This window comes from Clupea harengus, chromosome 23 (assembly GCF_900700415.2).
Source record: "Clupea harengus chromosome 23, Ch_v2.0.2, whole genome shotgun sequence".
Taxonomy (NCBI): Eukaryota; Metazoa; Chordata; class Actinopteri; order Clupeiformes; family Clupeidae; genus Clupea; species Clupea harengus.
The window spans coordinates 21,946,328-21,967,216 of NC_045174.1; the positions used below are offsets into that span (position 1 = coordinate 21,946,328).

Below are 20,889 nucleotides of genomic sequence, written 5' to 3' on the forward strand. Positions count from 1 at the left end.
TAATATAAGAGGTGGCTTAAATGCTGTTACACGTCCAGGCCCAGGGGCCCATGGTTTCATAATCCATCCATGATAGACGTTTTTGAGGAGTCTGGAGGTGCAGGTCTTAATAGACCGATAGTGCCCGCCAGGGGGCAGCAGAGTGAAGAGGTGGTTGCCAGGGTGACATGAATCCTTTATTATGTTTTTGGCCCAACGTAAACATTGGGTTCTGTAAATGTCATGTAGTGAAGGCAGCTGTGGGCCAGTGATGTTCTGTGTTGAGTTAGCGACACAGTTAGGAACCCTAGAAACTAAACTCTGTGAGCTGGGAGTAAATGTGTGTATAATCTCTTTCTTTATTTCTCCTCGTGCATTTCAAAACACAAAGGGGGTTTCTCTAGCCCCACCATTTCCATAAGCTCAGATGTGCACAACTGACACAGTCCAACACACATTTCTGGTAATTGCAGAAATGTTTGTGCAAATGTCACTGAAATGCTTTTAATTTCCAAGACATGCTGAGTGATGAAAACCTGTTGGTTTAGTGGTGCAGGCTAGTCATAGCATGTGATAGCATCTTTTAGGCATCTGAAATTATTTCATTTTATTTGTATTTATTTATTTTTGTTTGATACACTTATCACTTATATATGTGTGTGTTGTACTCAAATAGGACACAAAGGGGATGGGTGGGTGGGTGGCAGGAACCACATTTGTTTCCTGTTCATGTGGTTACTCCTGTTTTAAAAAATAAGAAAAATGTCAGACCCCCCCTCCTCCTTTGTGCGGTCAATTCTTATACTGTTTGTAAAATGCTTTTTGGTTTGATCAATAAACACATTATACATTAAATAAAAATGTCTTTAACCCATATGTATGCGTACTCACCGGCACCCAGGTTGAGCAGTGTGGGTACCATCCTCACGTGCGTGGTTCAGTGCAGTGTGGAGAACTGTGTTGATGGAACCTCACATGCGTGGTTCGGTGCAGTATGGAGAACTGTGTTGTGTTGATGGAACCTCATGTGCGTGGTTCAGTGCAGTGTGGAGAACTGTGTTGATGGAACCTCACGTGCGTGGTTCAGTGCAGTATGGAGAGCTATGTTGATGGAACCTCACATGCGTGGTTCGGTGCAGTGTGGAGAGCTGTGTTGATAGAACCTTCTGTTGATCAGTTGTCTCTAAATGCAAACTGGTGTTGAACCAGAGTGGGAGAAGGTGTGGATTTGATGTGTTTTAGAACGAGCCTCTCGAAGCACTTTATCACAGTGGAGGTGAGAGCCTCTGGTCTGTAGTCATTAAGGCTGCTGATAACTGGTAATGGTACAGGCTTAAGGCATTTGGGGTACTGTCCATGTGGACAGGAAGGGGTTAAATATGTTGCCGGATGCCTCCACCCAGCTGATCTGTCTCTGATTAGCTGTCATGCATATGGTGTACAAAGCGTGGGGCTATGTATGTTGTTAGCCTGGTCTGCGAGGCCGGTGACTCTCCCCAAATGTATGTGTTAAAGATAAATTAAATAATGGCTCTGTCAAATGCTGGGGCGTACTTGTTCTAAAGCTCTTTTGCTCTCATGACGAGTTAGCTGCTTCAGGGACTAAGAAGCCACTGACAATTTTAGGCACACAGTTTAATTAAGTGGACTGTTGGAATTGCCAGGTGGCCTCGGGAGCCCTTGGGCTTTTCTGATTGAAGTTGCTGGATGTGTTGGACAGCTAGGAATTTGCATAATTGTTTTAAACCAATTATGGAAAAGTGTACATGTTGTGTATTTGCTTTAGGCTCTAGGTGAAGAGCCACATCTATGTTGGGAGACTGAGACTCACCAACAGTATTGTCCCTGTTGACAGGAAGGTGTGGCTGGCTCTGACTTAAACCATGTTCAAAAGGGTATGACCGGTGTGTGAAATCGACCTATTTTAGGACTGATTGTCTCAAACCAGTTTAGCAAAGTGGAAAACATGGAATGTTGCAGCATTCAAGGGAGGTAACAAAAACATAGCAACCCTCAAATTACTATTTTTCCCTTTTTTTTTTTTACAAATTACTGGTTCTAAACAATAATCCACCATTTATTATCAAAAAATATCGACTGAGCGATAGCGAATGCCATTTTGTAAATGAAAAGAAATGGTAATTGTAAATAGAAAAAATATAGTTTTGTTGAGCTCTCAAGTCTTCTCACGAAAAAGTTTCAGGTGTTGTGTAGCAACCCATTAGATCAGGGGTCTCAAACTCGAATTACCTGGGGGCCGATGAGCGTACAGTCTGGTCAGTGGGGGGCCGGATTGTTTTGATCACAATACTGTAGATACCACTTTTGAGTGTGGCAAATATACCATGTGTGATCAGTGGTGCAATGGTTAGTGTTGTTGAATAACAAGTAGCTGACCTTGGTTTCAATTCCTGGGCAATGCAAGATGCTCTTTGGATAAAGGCGTTTGTTATAGTTGCATTTTTGGATCACTTTGTCTCATCGATTGCCCATGACTTACATATACAGCAGTAATAGTGGGATAATGTCTTCATCGACAACTACATCTATAATTTTCCTTTATACATGCACATTTCAAAGCAAATTCTGTACTGCACCACTTTTGTATAGTTGGTAACACGGCTGCAAACAAACAAAACAAAGCAGAAAACTGAATAAAGTTTCAGTAAAAATCAGAATTATTTTATTTTATAAAATAGATGTATTTATAATAAATATATTTCAAGTGTATAATTTAATTTGTCTGTCAAAATACAACATATTTCCATCTATAGTGATCTAAAATGAATAGTTTACTGATGTGCTGATCATTGATGGTGCACCGTCTGTTGTTATTCCCCAGAGCGACTTCCATGACATGCATACTCAATTGCGTCACACAGTTGCTCAATTAGATCCTCAGGTGTGGTACGGCCTTGCATGTTGCTTGTTTTTTACACAAAGCAATTCCTCTGTCACTTCAAACTGGTTGTTAACACCGCGGACAAAAGCTGAGCATTATCATTTATGTCAGTACTCTCGTCCACAGCCACAGAATATGCACCAAAACTTTTGACACACAGCTAGCCCTTTTTTCCGTTAATGACTGGGGGACTTGCAACATTCTGAGGAGCCGGCGGGCCGGATGAAATCGTTTGGCGGGCCGGATCTGGTCCGGGAGTTTAAGACCCCTGCATTAGATACTTGCTGACTTCAAGTAACAATGACTTTCCGTTACGATAAATGTACGGTCTAGGTTAGTAAATTGTAAATTTGTTTTGCATTATAAGACATTGTAAGGACAACATGGCTCTGCTAAAATTGATTTAATTCCAAGTTTCAAACACAAAGTAACAACACTCAACACCAAGTGATTTAAACTATAGTTTCTAGTCTTCGTCATCACTTTCAATAAGAAATTTTCGGTTCATCTGAGAGCCTTGGAATATTTACACCACCATAAAAAACTTTGCAAGTAAATCGTCGGAGGGCAATACACGGGACACATGACTACGCATTAGCCAATCAGAACGTTTGTACTGTCGTTACCATATAAATAAAAGAAATATCAGACCTACGAACGTTGGGGTGGTCTATTTCAAATCAACTGAACTTTTTGGAACATTATGAAGAGCCATATAATAAATGAGTTACATGAGCTATTGGACTGAGCCTGTTTTGAAAATTTCTGAAAATGTCTGACATTTTCAACAATGAAGCAAATAAAAATCAATGACGAAATTTGAAAATGAGAGTGTGAAAGGCCCATTTATTATCGCGGAGAAGAGCCAAATTATCTTCAAACACTTTTAAACAACCCTCTGTTGGGTAGGGTATTGTTTCAGAGGTATAACAAATGTACTTCTTTATTGTAACTCAAATTGTTAATAATCTGTTCAAGACACTGTAGGTGCAACCACAACAATAAATAACTCAAGACTGTTTCAACTTAAGTCTCTCAAATTTGGTTTAAAGACTTCAGTTTTGAGGAAATAAACATGGCAAGCATCTGAAGAACCAAATAACAATCTGATGGAGATAATTTCCAAACACTGTTAATGATTTAAGAATATAATAATCAAGTGCCTTGTATTATTAATTACCTTATATGAATCATGTACTTATGTAAGCAGGAACATTGCTTTCCTGTGTTTCTGCGTGTGTGTGTAACTTAGAATATTAGGTGCCACTTAGTCTGCATATGTACAAGAGCATGTTTAGACCAGAAGTGATAAGAAGGATCGAACTGTGCTTCTTCCGACCTTGCAAAACTTCCATCCTTGCCTCGGACGTCAGAAATCCACCACGTGGTTATCCCTGCTGAACGTCTGTCTATATAAACCTTGTGCGATGTGTTTATCATTGCTTCACTTTCAGCCTTGTGCTGGGAGTGAGCCCGATTGCAATTGTTGTTTGTCTAATAAATATACTTATATGCAGCTCCGGAGTCCTGAGGTAACTAGGGTGAATTTTCACCTATCACAATCATTTTGTCATTCTTAGATCCAGAAAGAATGAGAAGAAACAAAAGAAGTGCCCACAAAACCTTTAATGTAAATGTAAAATGTAAAATTGAGTTCTGAAGACGCTGAAGATCACAGTATGCATTAAGATAATCTCTATGAATATCAGGGCAATGATTACCTTTACGAAAAATAACTAAGTATTGTATATAATTTGCTAATCTTTTTTTGTAAATGGTCCATAGACCTTTTTACAAATCTGACATTCTTGCATTTAGAAGACCTTTAGACCATGTCAAACCATTCTCTCATATTTATCACTTGATTTCCAGGTTCTGTAGAGCATCACTCCACATGCCATGGCAACAGCAGCCACGAAAGCACCAATGGTGAGCATTATGTTTGGGTCCATGTTCACTGCCACTGTACAACAGAGAGGAAAAAAAGTGTTTTTAAGACAGTGAGGACTGATTTCAAAAGCAGCTTTGCGCCACAACAATTTAAAACAATTCCAGCACTTAAAACTCTAATGCAAGTCACAAAGCTTGTTTAGACTGTTCATAACTGTCCATTATAACGTGACAATCTGTGTAGAGAATGCCACCCCTGTACAAGGTTGTTTCTACAACCATTAGTTCCAGTCAAACTATTTATCAATCAAACTATTTATCAACTTCTGATTGGCTGCCCTGTGACCTGTAGCACTCTGAGTCACAGCCGTGAGGATATCCTTCACTAACCCACTCTCACTGGTGTCATATTGCTGGTTAGGGCTGATATCCTTCACTAACCCACTCTCACTGGTGTCATATTGCTGGTTAGGGCTGATACCCTTCACTAACCCACTCTCACTGGTGTTATATTGCTGGTTAGGGCTGATACCCTTCACTAACCCATTCTCACTGATGTCATATTGCTTAAAGATTCAGTAACAACTAAGTCACCAGGCTCTTACAAGGTGGTGGGATCATGCCTGTTTTAGTACTGTACTGTATAATGAACTCTTACGAATCACATCTCTGGATGGAGGGCAGCTACCTTTCTCTGTATAAGTCCAACCTTTTATCCATCGGATTAAGTGATTGCTACCCCTGGTAATACTAAACTCACTTGTAAACCGACAATCGGTGGTAACCGGAAGTAATTCTGGTTTCTGATTGGTTAAGACCGATCAGGTGACTGGTTTTAACCAATCAGAGACCAGCTACCCCTGGTATCGCTGGTACAATGTTCTCTGTCTACGTTCGTTACCTTGTTTGGTCAAACTGCGCCTAAGACGCAAGGGGCCCTGGAGGATGACGTGATTAGCGGTCTGGAAGGGTGCCTCCCTCTTGCGGATGGTGTGCTCAGAGCTGGCGGCAATATGGCCGGCGGGCAGGCGGAGACCCTCTGTCTTTTGGATCTGGTGCTCTTCAGTGGGGAGAAAGTCAGCACCAGTCTGGAGTGGGGCCTCTCTTTTAGCACGATTCACACAGCCCTGAGAGCATCTGCTGCTGTTTGTGTCAGCCTTACAGAGGATGACGGAGCATCGGATGAACACCTGCACACAGAGGACATGGCTTAATCAGGAGAACCAATAGAGGACAATAAGTCATATGAATTGCACGGTCAGTAGATTGTCTTCACAGTTATGATCGTTACCTGCTCATGCAGTCCAATAAACTTGAAGGCCTCCATTGCAAACTGGACCTCTGACTGTTGTCCATTGGCATAGAGCTGTACGGTCTGATCGACTTTACATCTGTAGAAGGGCAGGGCACGTGATCAACACTTAAACATTTTTGTCATATTTCCAAGAACTGTCATTAGCTTAACACATTTCCTCTACATGGGCTTTTCATATCTGTCTTGCACTCGATGCTTTATGTAGCACTGGAGATCAAAAGCCTTACCCGTCTTTAATGATGGGATATTTACTGGCACTGTTGGGGTCATCGCTGGGAGTTGCGGTGCAGGACTCAGCAAACAGCACAGTGTTGGGAACGGAGGTGAAGGACTGAATCTGCATGTACATCATGTCTCCCAGATCGAACTCCAGAGGGTAGGTGCTTGGGTCCTTCGCAAGACTGAATGTACTTGACTCGAAGAATTCAAACTGCAAGGTGAACGTACCAAAGCCCCTCTGTGTGAAGTTGACTGGGGGCCTGTGACCAAGGAAGTCGAGAGTCACGCTGCTCTGTTTGGGATACTTGCAAGAGAACTCAATCTCCACCAAAGGGTCCCTGACTACAACAGCATCGGATTCGTTGAAAGACACAACTTCATTGGTAAAGATGAGATCTACACCATCATCCTTAGAAACACAAACAAGGAGCAGAACATTGGAGGCAAATAACATTAACAGTGGCGGGTGAAAGACTCAAGCTTTACTGACTTCATTTTGTCAAATGAAGATACAATACTATAGTAGTGTTAGCAATACAGAAAATTAGGCAAGTTTAGACGGAAAAATTGTATATCACCCAGGGGCTCTGGGCCTGAGAGGGGCTCTGGGCCTGAGAGGGGCTGTGGGGCTGAGAGGGGCTATGTATGGTGGAAGATCCTATGTTTTCACCTATCTGTGCTCATCATTTGTTCAAATCCATGACTGTAATCTTAGTTATACACAGGAAAAGATGTTAAATTCCTTGTGCTATTGGTTGGGGACTTCCCACAGCGACCAATCCTCTCACTGACACATGCAAGTGCTGATACCCAACACTGATACCCACCACGCTGTGGGCCTTTTCTGTCCCCAAAAAGCTAATTAAAAAATGAGCATGGCAATCCCATAGATTAACTACAAATGCTTGCCATGATTGTGAATGGGATAAAAGTATACTCTTTAAGTATTTGCATGGGCACAATTGTATTTTGCATATACACAATTGTTTTCCACAGTTTTACCTTTAGACTGCTACTAGACTTGCACTGATTCACATTGCTGTGCCCGATCAGCATATTGTCTGCAGGGATGAATAGGGTGTGTGCAGTTTTAACCAGACCACATTCCAATGTTAACACAACAAAAGAAAAAAAAACATACAATCTTTGTGCTGCCCCTGCACTACAACCATCTAGGTGGTACACTACAATCATCATACCAATCTTTAGCAAAACATCAACAACAACTAAGATGCGTTCGTGAGCATTTCACTGGGGTTGTCATGGGAGCACCCTTTGTCAGTACTTCACTGGGGTTGTCATGGGAGCACCCTTTGTCAGTACTTCACTGATTAAGGTTGGATATGAACCCTTCTTTGTCAGTACTTCACTGTGTTAGGTTGGATATGAACCCTCCTTTGTCAGTACTTCACTGATTAAGGTTGGATATGAACCCTTCTTTGTCAGTATTTCACTGATTTAGGTTGGAAATGAACCCTTCTTTGTCAGTACTTCACTGAGTAAGGTTGGATATGAACCCTTCTTTGTCAGTATTTCACTGATTTAGGTTGGAAATTAACCCAATTTTGGATAAGTGAAGGGCTTGTGGGTGGGAGAGTGGAATGGCTGTTTCTTCCTTTTTTTTCTTTCATTTGTTCTATTCTCTGATGATACTAAGCTTAGCTTTATTCTCTAAAAATTCTGAGCTTTGTTCTGTTATCTAATGATTCTAAGCTTTGTTCTATTCTCTAATGATTCTAAGCTTTGCCCCTAAGTTACTTTGTAGAGCCGTAAACCCTGAATGGGATTCTAAGATGACCTGAGGATGTGAAGAAGAAGTCTCACCTCCATCACAGTGCCACATGCATCGAGGGACATATTGGACAGCAGATGAGTCCCGTTTGAGTACAGAGTGCAGTTGGAATCGCCCAGCCTCAGGTACTCTGCACTCAGCCCAATTCTACCAGATTTATTCAGCACAAGTTCCATACTGTTCTCCAGGCAAATCACCTCCATTTCATCTGTAAAATATTTAAAGGGATTAAACTCATTTCTGGAGCACTACCAGTAGGATCAACTAGAGAGAGCTTTACAGCTTTTTAAAAATGTACCCTGCAGTATACAATTTGGTGCCTCTATGGCAAAGAAAGACTGTATTGAGAATCATACTAGAAATGACTCAGTGTCTACTCAGTGCAGTACTGATGGAACACAACGTGGTAATCAATCAACACAATGAGTTCTGAATGTAGGGCAAAAGGTAAGGAACCTGTTTAACACAGCAAGGGGAGATGTAGCTTTTCAAGCCCATTTGACTGTACTGGTTTTCACTTATCACACAGCACTCTGTATTAGAGGTCAACACATCACATACAATCCAGAAGACATATGTTCTTTAAGCGATTTAAACTTTGAGATTGAGTATATTTTATTTAAATGTAATGAAAGTGAAACCAGCTAACAAAATGGTTGCTTTGCTGTTGTTCCTGTCACATCCCCATTGCTCATGTTTCCATATTACATAGGGACACGTGCATTATGATGAAATGATTAATGATGGTGTAGAGTAATTTGTTTAACCTATGAATAGTTAATAATTACAATTATTCACACACACACACACACATATATATATATATATATATATTATATAACATATACTTATATTATATATATAATATATGAATTATATAAGATATAAATTATATGTTCAGATGTTATATGCATTTATATTATTGTATGACTTTCATGACATAATTACACATCTCTCTTACCTGGATTGGCTTCTACCCCACCTGCCAGAGAAATATGCTGAGTCAGTTTATTCACCTTATACATCAGGTTATAAATGCTTCATTTTATTCATAAAGGTAAATCCTCTACAAACACACTGCTGACGCTGCAAATCTCCCCCTGCACTGTATTGACCGTGAGACTATTGGACTCTGAACTATTATTTGATATCTACTGTGGTAAACATGTGCAGTGGGTCGGCCTCACTGCCTGACTGCCTAAAGGATGCAGCAGTGACTGACCCAATTAGCCATGGGTTTAAGCTCCCTTTGGCTCAGGGTTTGAGTGCAGTATGAGACTGACCCAAGCATTCATGGGTTTAAGCTCCCTTTGGCTCAGGGTTTGAGTGCAGTATGATACTGACCCAAGCAGCCATGGATTTAATCTCCCTTTGGCTCAGGGTTTGAGTGCAGTATGTGATTGAATGGCTCACCAATCGGGAAAAAATAATACCTCATGTTTGTCTGGAAAGACTAATTTTACGTAGTTTAAATAATGAACTCTTGATTTGACCATTTCATCTTCTTATGATAAATTGATGAATTAGGCGTTGTGCTTTTACAAGCATATTAATGATGAAGAGTTTTCAGCCCACCTGACCACTGACTGGATTGACTACAGCAAGGCTGACTAATGATCTAATATTGATTGATCTCAGTGTCAATGATACTGGCCGATACAACGACAAACCCCTTAAATGGAGGTTTCACCAAGACTACATGATAAAGCTATCTCCCCTGACACCACATACAATGGCACAGAAGCATCTATTATGGCATGCAGTACCAATTGCTGAATAAAAATATGCCTGAATTTCACTTACCAGCAAGTAGGAAAATACTGAAAAGGAGAGATGCTGGGGAAATGGATATGTTAACATATGAAAAAAGAATATCACAGATAACACCATGATTGTGTTCTGGTCATTGATGATAAGATTCTCAAAGGGTGGTGTGCATAACATATTGCAGGTGATAACAGAGGTTTGCACCTCTTACCTGCTAAAGTAGAATCAGGAATCACTAAAGAAAAAGAAAGAAAGATTCAGTAAATATTTTCATAAAAGATTATTTTGTTCTCTATTGAGAATGTTCTAAAATAAGCTGAATTAAAATGTTATTGTGCCATTTCCAAAAGGCGAAACACAGGGGCAGGAAAGAGATTTTAGGCTAACATTGGAATGCGGTCTGGTTAAAACTGCACACACCCTATTCATCCCTGCAGACAATATGCTGATCGGGCACAGCAATTTGAATCAGTGCAAGTCTAGTAACAGTCTAAAGGTAAAACTGTGGAAAACAATTGTGTATATGCAAATACTTAAAGAGTATACTTTTATCCTATTCACAACCATGGCAAGCATTTGTAGTTAATCTATGGGATTGCCATGCTCATTCTTGAATTCGATTCTTGGGGACAGAAAAGCCCCACAGCGTGGTGATTAAAGGGGAAGCCTAATCATTATGTGATGACTTGTGTCTTAAGTCATGTCAATTCCTTTTTTCCCCTTTATTTCATTTGGAAATAATGACAATGTGGGCAATGGGACAAAGACCTACTTTTGGATGCCAGTTGGAGCACAAAAAAGTATGCTGGAAATCTGTCCTCACTTCCTTGAACGTCCCAGGACAACTACAGAAACACAAAGAAAATAATGACTCAAACAGAAAAGAAGACCTATAATAAATTCACTCATTCAATCTATCTTTTCTTTTAGAATAACACATACATTCACTCATTCTATCCTTTCTTTATTTACTTTAGAATATTGACATATCCATATTTATACATTGGACGCTGCATAAGCCACATAAGGTATACGTATGTATTTAGTTTACAATTGTGTGTGTGGCCATTTCTGTAAATGTAAATGTAAACAGCCAACCACATTCTGCAAATGATATACTCATGATGAGCGTGGGCATTAATCAGGTAGCTGCACAGTTATCACCTCATTATATACCACTTCGTTAACGTTTCTATTGTTTCTGAAGACATTTTTCCACCTTCATTCACTTATATATACAGATGAAAGCACTGAAGGGGGTCCGGCAAAGAGCACTGCATTTGAACCCTCTGTTATAAGACTGTTATAACCATGTTATAAGACTAACATAACCATGTCATAATAGATGGTATATACGGAAAAGTGTGATTTTGTCATTATGGTAATTGCCATCTGAGTATTACGAATTAAATGTGGCATCAGCTCTCATTGCATCAAATCTCTTGAGCTGTCAACAATTACTGATAATAGTAACATGACACTATTTTAGTACAGGACAACGGACGTTGTAATGAAAAGCTGTATCTTCCATGACTTGAAAATGTGTATGTTAGTCTCATAAAAGAGAGTTCAAATAAAGTGTCAAAATTCACACAACTGTAGCATCCATAACCTACATGTAAATGCATAACACTTAAACTGCAGGAATGTAAACCCATTCATTAAATAGCAATCAGCATGATAATTTGCTTAGTGATGGCCAGGCCTCAAGGTTCACTACCAGGCCATAGAAACTCAGGACTATGGCACATCACAGAGGACTGACACATAACTGTTCCAGACTATTCCACTGGGATTCACACTTCCACACTTCCTAAGAGCTAGTTCTCCTTACAAAGTGCTAATTTATTTTTTTAGTTTCTTGAAGATTCAAGGTTTCTGGGGGTGTTATTTTTATGTCCATCCGACACAAATTTTGAAACTGACCACGCTGGCTACAACCTCTGTGTTGGAATGAAGAGCATAGTACCAAGGCACTCACACCTGTACATAAAGGCCACCTGAGCCATCGCACTGCCAACTGCTTCCTGTAGTTTACCACTTTTACAATTAGCCTACAAATCCTTTCAACATACAACAGAGCATCTCTTTATGCTGCCTTCTTCTCAGACAAACAGACGGGTGGATGGATATACTCACCTTTGTAAATAGTCTTTCTTGTTCAAAAGAGAATATGAGCGGCTGGGGAGTATGCCAAGACAAGTACTGATCTCAGGGACAAGATGTCTCCTCTTAAATAGTCAGAAGGAAATGTCAACCTCCCTCTGACTCATCACATAGTGGCCAAACCTGCCTCTCCAGTTCAGCCGTGACATTAGCCTCACCTCAGGGAGACGGCATGGCACACAGCTCTAACAAAGCCACAACCAAAACAACGTCAAAATCACTCAGGGACACTTACTAGCATCTAGCACTATTAAACCATGTTTTACCATTGTAACTATTAAACCATGAGTCAAACTACTAAGCATTCGACAAAGCTAAAGGTATTTATTGTCTTTCTGACAGTTTGTTAGACTGTGACACAGATTAGCTGATCTATAGCTGGTCAAATGGCTGCTGGCTTTCAGTTCTCCCATGAGTGCAGCCTGGAGGACTTGTGGTCAGATGGGTGAGCTGGACTGGTTCACAAAGCCAGGCACACTGCATACAAGCGTACAACTGCAGCAGGTCAAATATTTATGTTCTGAGCTAGTAATAAAGTCTCATTTGGGGAATATTTGGAAGTGGGACAACTGGACATCCATCATGGGTATTGATACAAGTACATTTAGAATCCTTTCAAAAGAACAAAAGCATTCAATAACACAATGTGCAGAGAGCCAGAGAATCTGACTAAATAAAGACTCCTTTGAAGGCATGGAAAACAAAATGTCATGTGTCATCAGAGACATTCCATAAATGCCAAATGAGCTTCGAGCTTTGAACTCCCTCGAGCACTCCAAGCACTTAACTGTGATGCCTCACATACACCTGGTTTTACCTGACACATACAAAATCACCACAAGGGGCGGATCACTGAGTTCTGACTAATTGACTTATCAGTAAAAGTAAAAGAATGGATCTCGAGATCCTGAGAACCGCCACTCCCATTTACACAAACAAGGTTTTGCAAACTGACGTAGCAATCTTTTTGCAGATTTACAAGTACTGCTCAAATTAGCAACGCACTTTGATTCACAGGCTGCCAATTGAATATCTACATTTACATGTAGTCATTTAACAGACGCTAAATAAATCTAGATATCCAATTGGGAGTCACATATTTGGAATGTTTCATAACGTTTTCATAACTGTCAATGTTATGTTTGTTGTGAACTTTAATAATAGTTATAATAGATAATAGATACATTTAAAGAGAAAAAATATCAATCATTGACACCTTATTTAGTAAACATCAGCTGTTCACTTCTAGTTGTTGCTAGGTTGGCCTGGTTCCACTCATTGGACAACAAATCATCTGAAAAGATCGGATGAGATAACAGAGGGAGTGCAGGTATTTAAATGGGTATTTAAGCAGCTATACGTATTTAAAAAGCATTTAAACAACTATACGTATTTAAATGGCTATTTAAGCAGCTTAAATAAGTATTGTATGATGATCGCACTTTTGCAGGACCCATAGACCCACTGAGGTGATTGGCTAGAGCTGACTGGGCCCTTGATAGCAACAGAGGTCTGCAGACACATGAATGAAGCCACGGCCTCCCACTTAAACACACACACACACACACACACACACACACACACACACACACACACACACGCACGCACGCGCACACACACACAGACACACATACACCCACACACACACACACACACACACACACACACGGCACAGGCTTTTAGTGTTCACCCTGACTGACCTGTTCATGACAGATAAACACATAACAAATCAAATATTTCATATTGTGTCCCTTTTGGGATCACAGTGTATGCACCTACTCAGAAACGTGTTGAAGTCTCCAGGAGGTCATGTGAAACTCAGCATGTGAAACTGCTGTGAGGTTACCAGTTTGTTTCTTTTTTGTTGTAGCAACAGCCATGGAGAACTCACTGTTCTACAGATATGATATGTGGCTGAGACAGCCTTGCCAAACCTCGACCTCCGACCTCTACCACGCCACTGCAGGGGACTATAGTGGATTTAAATGTGCACTGCATCTTCTGTTCTCTTGACAGGTGTTGCCCCACTGACTGAAATCCTCCATAATGGAAGGACACATATTTGAAGGACAGCTGGTATTTGAAGAGCTATATGGAAAATTGTGACGACACAACTGGAATTCGAGTTTTGTTGACCTTTCTCAGAACTAGTTTGAGGAATGAGGGATGGTCAAAGCCGGGGGAACAGGAAAATAACTGGGGCTACTCAAAGAACACTAGATACTAAAGCTTATAGGTCTTAACACAGAAGATAATGTCCAAAACAGAAAGGGATCCCCAGCGTCGGAGTCGCCGCCTCGGTCTCAGGGTGCTGGCCGATCCTTGAGGCGGCCTCGACGGCATTGGGAGACCAGCAGGAGCGGCAAGAAAGCTGGTATCCACACCTGCGCTTGGAGCGTTTGGGCGTCGGGAACTGCGGCAGCGACAGCTCATGTGAAAATCCTCTATCAGCGCTGTGAGTTTAGGTGGGTGTGTTGTATGATGGATGGGGCAGTAGAACCTGAGGGCAGTTCTGTCTCTCCACTGCACGCAACCATATGACACAAACATGTCACCAAGAATCAACCCTTAGGGCCTTTGCCCTGGTAATCTAATAGAGCAGCTCTGAGGATGCTGTCAAACAGGCTAAAGAGCACAAAGGAAATGCATGTACTACATGTATTCTATTCGGTATAATGTAAATGCAGGTATTCAACTCATTCAGAATATAATACTGACCAAACATAAATTAGTACTTACGAAATAGAATATACCACTTACCAAATAGAATAGAATACTGACCAAATAGAATATAATACTGACCAAATAGAATATTCCACTTACCAAATAGAATAGAATACATACCAAATAGAATATACCACTTACCAAATAGAATAGAATACTTACCCAATATAATAGAATACAGACCAAATAGTATGGAAGGTGGTCCAGAGGTTTATTTTAAGACTGAGTTCTAAATGAGTTGTCAGAAAGCTTCACTCTGAGCAAGGCAAATAAGCATGGTTATTTCTCATTGTTTTGGATTTGGATTTGCACACGTTCAGTAAACGTACTGAAGTGGATAATTTCAGATAGATACTGCCAAATACAGTTCAAGTAGGAGTGTGTGTGTGTGTTTGTGTGATTGTGTGTGATTGTGTGTTTGTCTGTGTGTGTGTGTATATATGTTTGTGAGTAGCTGTGTGTGTCTGCTAGAATGAAATACAGTGCAATGATTGACGTCACTCTCAAAATAACAAACTTGCGTGCAAAACTGTGAGAAAATGATCACAGCTGAAAGGCACCATCTTAACTTCTACTCATCTGTAACCAGTTTGGAACAAAGAAATGTTTGAATTTGAATATTGTGTCTCCTGAAAATTATATATCATCTGCATTTAGGTGGGTGTGCTGTATGATGAATGGGGCAGTAGAACCTGAGGGCAGTTCTGTCTCTCCACTGCACGCAACCATATGACACAAACATGTCACCAAGGATCAACCCTCAGGGCCTTTGCCCTGGTAATCACATGGAGCAGCTCTGAGGATGCTGTCAAACACATCTATAGATCTATTATAAAGCTAAAGAGCGCAAAGGAAACGCATATACTACATGACGTCACTCTCCCAGCCTCAACCCCCGCTGCCACTGCCTCCAATGCCGGTGAGAAGAACCTCGCCACCTCTACCATCACCAGACCTGTGCCCTCTGCCATCAGCAGACCTGTGCCCTCTACCATCACCAGACCTGTGCCCTCTGCCATCAGCAGACCTGTGCCCTCTGCCATTGCTGGTCCGTCTACTTCGGTCTCTCCAACTGTACCCATAATCCCGCTTCCTCTAGCAAAATGCACAGCACTGGCAGTCCTTCGGTCTGGGCAAGAGCTACACAATTCAAGCTGTATTGTGTCTGTCCTGTAAAAATGATGTCCCCATCGAAGGCCTGGACAACAGAGTGTACGACAGATATGAACAATTCACCTCCAATGTTGACAGCTTAGAGGAGTGAGCTGTATATACTGTACATATATGCCTTTATATATATTGTCTTGTACATATTGTAAAATTTGTATTTTTTCATGATTTTTTAATCATGTTCAGTGATACTTTATCATCTATAAATAGGTGTTGCCCATTTCATGCACATCATTCAATAAAGTGGTCAGTGCTACAAGTAAGCGTGCGTTGTGGAATGTCAATAAAGTGGTCAGTGCTACAAGTAAGCGTGCATTGTGGAATGTCAATAAATGATTGCAACAATGTAGCAAAGTAAGTTGTTAGGACATGTGCCTATCTAGTACAATGATATCAGATACTTTTGCACATATAGCAATATAAATATTAAACTAAAACCATCTTTAAATCAGCCCCCCAAATAGTGATAGGGGAGAACTTTAATTAATGGAGTTATGCCTTTAATATTTCATGTATTGTAATCAGTACAGTTACACTTGAATTAATGGACTTATGCTTTTAATATTTCATGTATTGTAATCAGTACAGTTGCACTTGAATTAATGGTTTATTGTAATCAGTACAGTTACACTTGAATGAATGGCAGACATTGGGTAGCATTTGCTTGTACAAATACAACTCTTTAAAGGCTTCAAGAAGTGATGCCTTTAAACCGGCTGTTAAACTGTTAAACCGGCTGATTTAAGTCTGAAATGTACGAGATCACACATTTGGAATACATCCAGATAATGTGAACACTTTCTGTAATACTCGTATTGAGAAAAGAGCCGTACACACGACCCACTAAAGTAAATAATTGAATAATCAAAAGTCAAATTATCGATTTTCTGACTGTAGACTTTAGACCAAACTAATTACACTACCGTACGGCTCACCCCGGTAAAGAGTGGATAGCCAGTAAGGAGTGTAAAACAGGCAAGAGATGTATCCCTGGGAACATCATGAAATTGGTACGTGGTGCACAGCCAGTAAGGGGAGTAACACAGACAAGAGATGTATCCCTGGGAACATCACGACATTAGTACATGGTGGATGGCCAGTAAGGAGTGTAAATATTAGTCAGTAAAAGGTAATATGGGAGCTGGTCAATCACTCAACCTGAGTAACAGCCTATCCTCAGACAGGTCAGTCACTCAACCTGAGAAACAGCCTATCCTCCGACTGGTCAGTCACTCAACCTGAGTAACAGCCTATCCTCCGACTGGTCAATCACTCAACCTGAGAAACAGCCTATCCTCCGACTAGGCTTGTACTACCCAGTTTACACAGTCGCCATGGTGACTTGACAGTCTCCAGCCCTCATAGAAGGTTCATGGGGTCCCAAATGTACTGTGTGTGTTTCTGTGTGAGTGTGTGCGTGTGTGTGTGTGAACTTTACGATGAAAATGAATACATTCTATAAGTAGATCCAATATTAAAGTGTTTTTATTTCACCATTAAAGGAGTCAAACATAGTTTTTGAAAGAACATTTATTAGGCCATGTCATTATATCTCAGATAAAATTCACCCAGCATTTACTAAGGTTATACAGAAATAGTGTAAAATAGTGCATCTGTTCAATGCAAATCACTGTGAGTATCAATGCATTGCCCAGATATCTGTAGCAGTCACTGAGGTAGTAACTTAAACAACCCTCATCATAGCAGTAATTACATCACCAACCTGAAATCTTTCAGCTTCTGGATAATATGACAAGAAAAGGAAGAAAAAAAAGAGGAATGTGCATCTACAAGCACATCTTTAATATGAATATTATATGAATATATAATTTGTCTCCCAATGACTGACAGAACCATAAGCAATATCAGTTTAATATTTAAGAGAGGAATGTAAGTAGTAGTCACCATCAGCTTGTGCTAATGCCCATTTGTGCTAACTGTCAGTGGATGGCACTTTCCAAATTGTAAATTAGAAAAAGGAACAATTGTCATCCGATTGAATTAATCTAACGGATTACTTAGTGCATTCACTCAGGCTCAAAGTCTGAAAAAACTATTTACACTTGAGCGCCTTCGTCAAGTCACATGAAAAGCTTCCACAAAGTTGTCTCTTTTTACTTGTATTTTGTATTTACAGTGCACATGCATTTACATAAATATAGCTTACTGCTTCTTTTCAAACCATTCTAGTGTTCGGAGATCTCGGAGTCCTGTACACCACCACACCACAAACCATGGCGATAGCTGCTAACAGACAGCTAACACAAAAGATCAGGTTCACGTCCATCCCTTCGACCACTGCGAATCAGAGAGGAAGACAGAGTTAGTGTCAGGCAAGGTCCCTGTACCCCTTGGGCTCAACAGGCAGTATAACATAGTTTCAGTCAGTTAGTTTCAGTCAACGAATGCACACAGTTATAATGAGGTCCACAAAGTAATAGTAGTGGTTAGGGTGTGTTGACAAAATTTCACTTTCGAATAGTCTGTGAGTCAGAACCAATTTATGTTCCCTTTGTTAACACAGACAGAATGACCACAATGATGAATTGAAGGTCTTTTATCACTGGATCTATTGAGGCTAAACTGATAGAACAAAGGGCTACAAACACAATGGTCATGGATTTGACACTGAAGAAGCACACATACTACTTAAAATGTTCATGTAAATATATCAAATATATTAGCCTGTGATCGTGGTATTGCTTGTACTGATCTCTGAAAGTATTACCTGGGCTGTCTATTTGGTGCCTGAGACGCACCGGACCCTGGGAGATAAAATGGCCGGAGGTCTGATAGGAGGCATCCCTTTCATTGATTTTGTGGTGAGAGTGGGAGAGGAAATAGCCGGTGGCCTCTGAGGGAACATCCCTCTTATGGATTTGGTGCCCTGAGGTATAATTTGTGGCAGTTTGGAACGATGCCTCCCTCTTGGTGATCTGGATGCTCCTGCTGCAGCCCTGTGAGCACCTGCTATTGGTCATACCGGCCTCACAGAGGATGACTGAGCAGGTGATGTATACCTGTCCACAGAGGAGATGATTTAGTCATGACAGCCTACAGAGAACAATAAGACAAAAAACATGGGCAGTAGTTTGCCTGGCAGCTCTAATCTTTACCTGGTCATGGTGCCCCATGAACTTGAACGCCTTCATCGCAAACTGTACCTTTGACCGATTACCGTTGGCATAGAGCTGGACAGTTTCGTCTGCCTTACATCTGTGAAGGAGAAGCACAAGCGATGGAAATATATACCTCATTAGACGTTTTCCTGAGTTCACCACCTCATAAGTTAAATGTCCTCTCTCTGCATGACAATATTATAAAAAGTACCTTTTCTTTAATAACCTCTGGGATTATAAATTGCCAGAGATAACAGTCCTTTCATAACCTTTGGGATTATAGATGACCACAAATAACAGTCCTTTCATAACATATGGGATTATAAATGAACACAGATAACAGTCCTTTCATAACCTTTGGGATTATAAATGACCACAGATAACAGTCCTTTCATAAGATATGGGATTATAAATGACCACAGATAACAGTCCTTTCATAACCTTTGGGATTATAAATGAACACAGAAAACAGTCCTTTCATAACCTCTGGGATTATAAATGACCATAGATAACAGTACTTTCATAACCTCTGGGATTATAAATGACCACAGATAACATTCCTTTCATAACCTCTGGGCTTATAAATGATCACAGATAACAGTACTTTCATAACCTCTGGGTTTATAAATTACCAGAGATAAAAGTCCTTCTTACCCATGCAGAATGATGGGGTAGGAAATAGTATCGTGGGGATTATCACTGGGAGTAGCCCGACAGGATTCAGCAAAAAGTTCAGTGTTGGGAACAGAAGTGATAGACTCTATCTGCATGTACATCATATCTCCAACATCAAACTCCAGGGGGTAGGAGTTTAGGTCCTTTTGCTGTGTAAATGCTTGTGACTGGAAGAACTCAAACTGGTAGGTGAATGTGCCGAAACCCTTCTCTGTGAAGGTAACTGGGGGCCTGTGAGCGATGTAACTTAGGACCACGTCCCCCCGCTTGGAATACTTGCAGAAGAACTCAATGTCCACCTCGGCGTCCCTTGTTACAATGGCACGTGGGTCATCGTTAGACAAAATCATATTCCTGAAGATGAGATATTTGCCATCATCCTAATAAAAGACAGAGAGAACAAAGAAACAAACATGTCTATGACATTGCATCAAATGTTGCCAGCAAAAAGTGTACATACTTGCTAAAGTATGAGTATGTAAATGTCAGTGAATCTTTAAGCTAGCAATTATGTACCAGTCAGTGAGTGTGTGAGAATGCAACTGTGTTAAAGTTTGAGTATTGAAGTTTGTAAAGGTCAGTGAGTGTGTGAGTATTGAAGTTTGTAAAAGTTAGTGAGTGTGTGAGTATTGAAGTTTGTAAAAGTTGGTGAATGTGTGAGTATTCAAGTTTGTAAAAGTTAGTGAGTGTGTGAGTATTCAAGTTTGTAAAAGTTAGTGAGTGTGTGAGTATGCACGTTTGTAAAAGTCAGTGAGTATGTGAGTATGCATTTGTCACTCACCTCCATCTGAGTGCCACAGCCAATGAGGGACATGTTGGCCAGTATGTGAGTCCCGTTTGAGTGCAACGTGCAGTTGGGGTCGCTGAGTCGCAGGTTATCTTTGTTGAGTTGAATTTGACCAGATTCCTCCAGCACTACGTGGATACTGTCCTCCAAGCAAAACACCTCCATTTTGACTGCAAATGATGAAGAGACTTGACACATTGTAGACACTGAAGCATTCTAGTCACCTATTTCTACACAAATATCTTGGAAATAGATACATGCTCACTGGAACAATTCAAGTTTGACCATTTACTGTATTGACTGTATCAGACAATAACATTTTCATTGTTGGGCTTTACAGGACATTTCATAGTTGGAAGATTGTTGTTGCACACAATAACAAAC

General features: G+C 40.5%; 2 protein-coding genes across 2 annotated transcripts; both read right to left on the reverse strand.

Annotated features, from left to right (window-relative positions):
* Nucleotides 1-4,716: 4,716 nt before the first annotated feature.
* Nucleotides 4,717-15,836, reverse strand: LOC116218603 (ZP domain-containing protein-like). Its single transcript, XM_031560701.1, has 9 exons — nt 15,633-15,836; nt 10,637-10,709; nt 9,059-9,079; nt 8,130-8,305; nt 6,314-6,714; nt 6,063-6,162; nt 5,893-5,961; nt 5,673-5,814; nt 4,717-4,844 (listed from the first exon to the last, which is right to left on the reverse strand). Exons 1-9 carry the CDS (start codon nt 15,834-15,836, stop codon nt 4,717-4,719), a joined length of 1,314 nt encoding a protein of 437 aa, XP_031416561.1.
* A 2,365-nt stretch (nt 15,837-18,201) lies between these two features.
* Nucleotides 18,202-20,670, reverse strand: LOC116218604 (CUB and zona pellucida-like domain-containing protein 1). Its single transcript, XM_031560702.1, has 5 exons — nt 20,500-20,670; nt 19,698-20,098; nt 19,041-19,140; nt 18,684-18,944; nt 18,202-18,222 (listed from the first exon to the last, which is right to left on the reverse strand). Exons 1-5 carry the CDS (start codon nt 20,668-20,670, stop codon nt 18,202-18,204), a joined length of 954 nt encoding a protein of 317 aa, XP_031416562.1.
* Nucleotides 20,671-20,889: the final 219 nt, after the last annotated feature.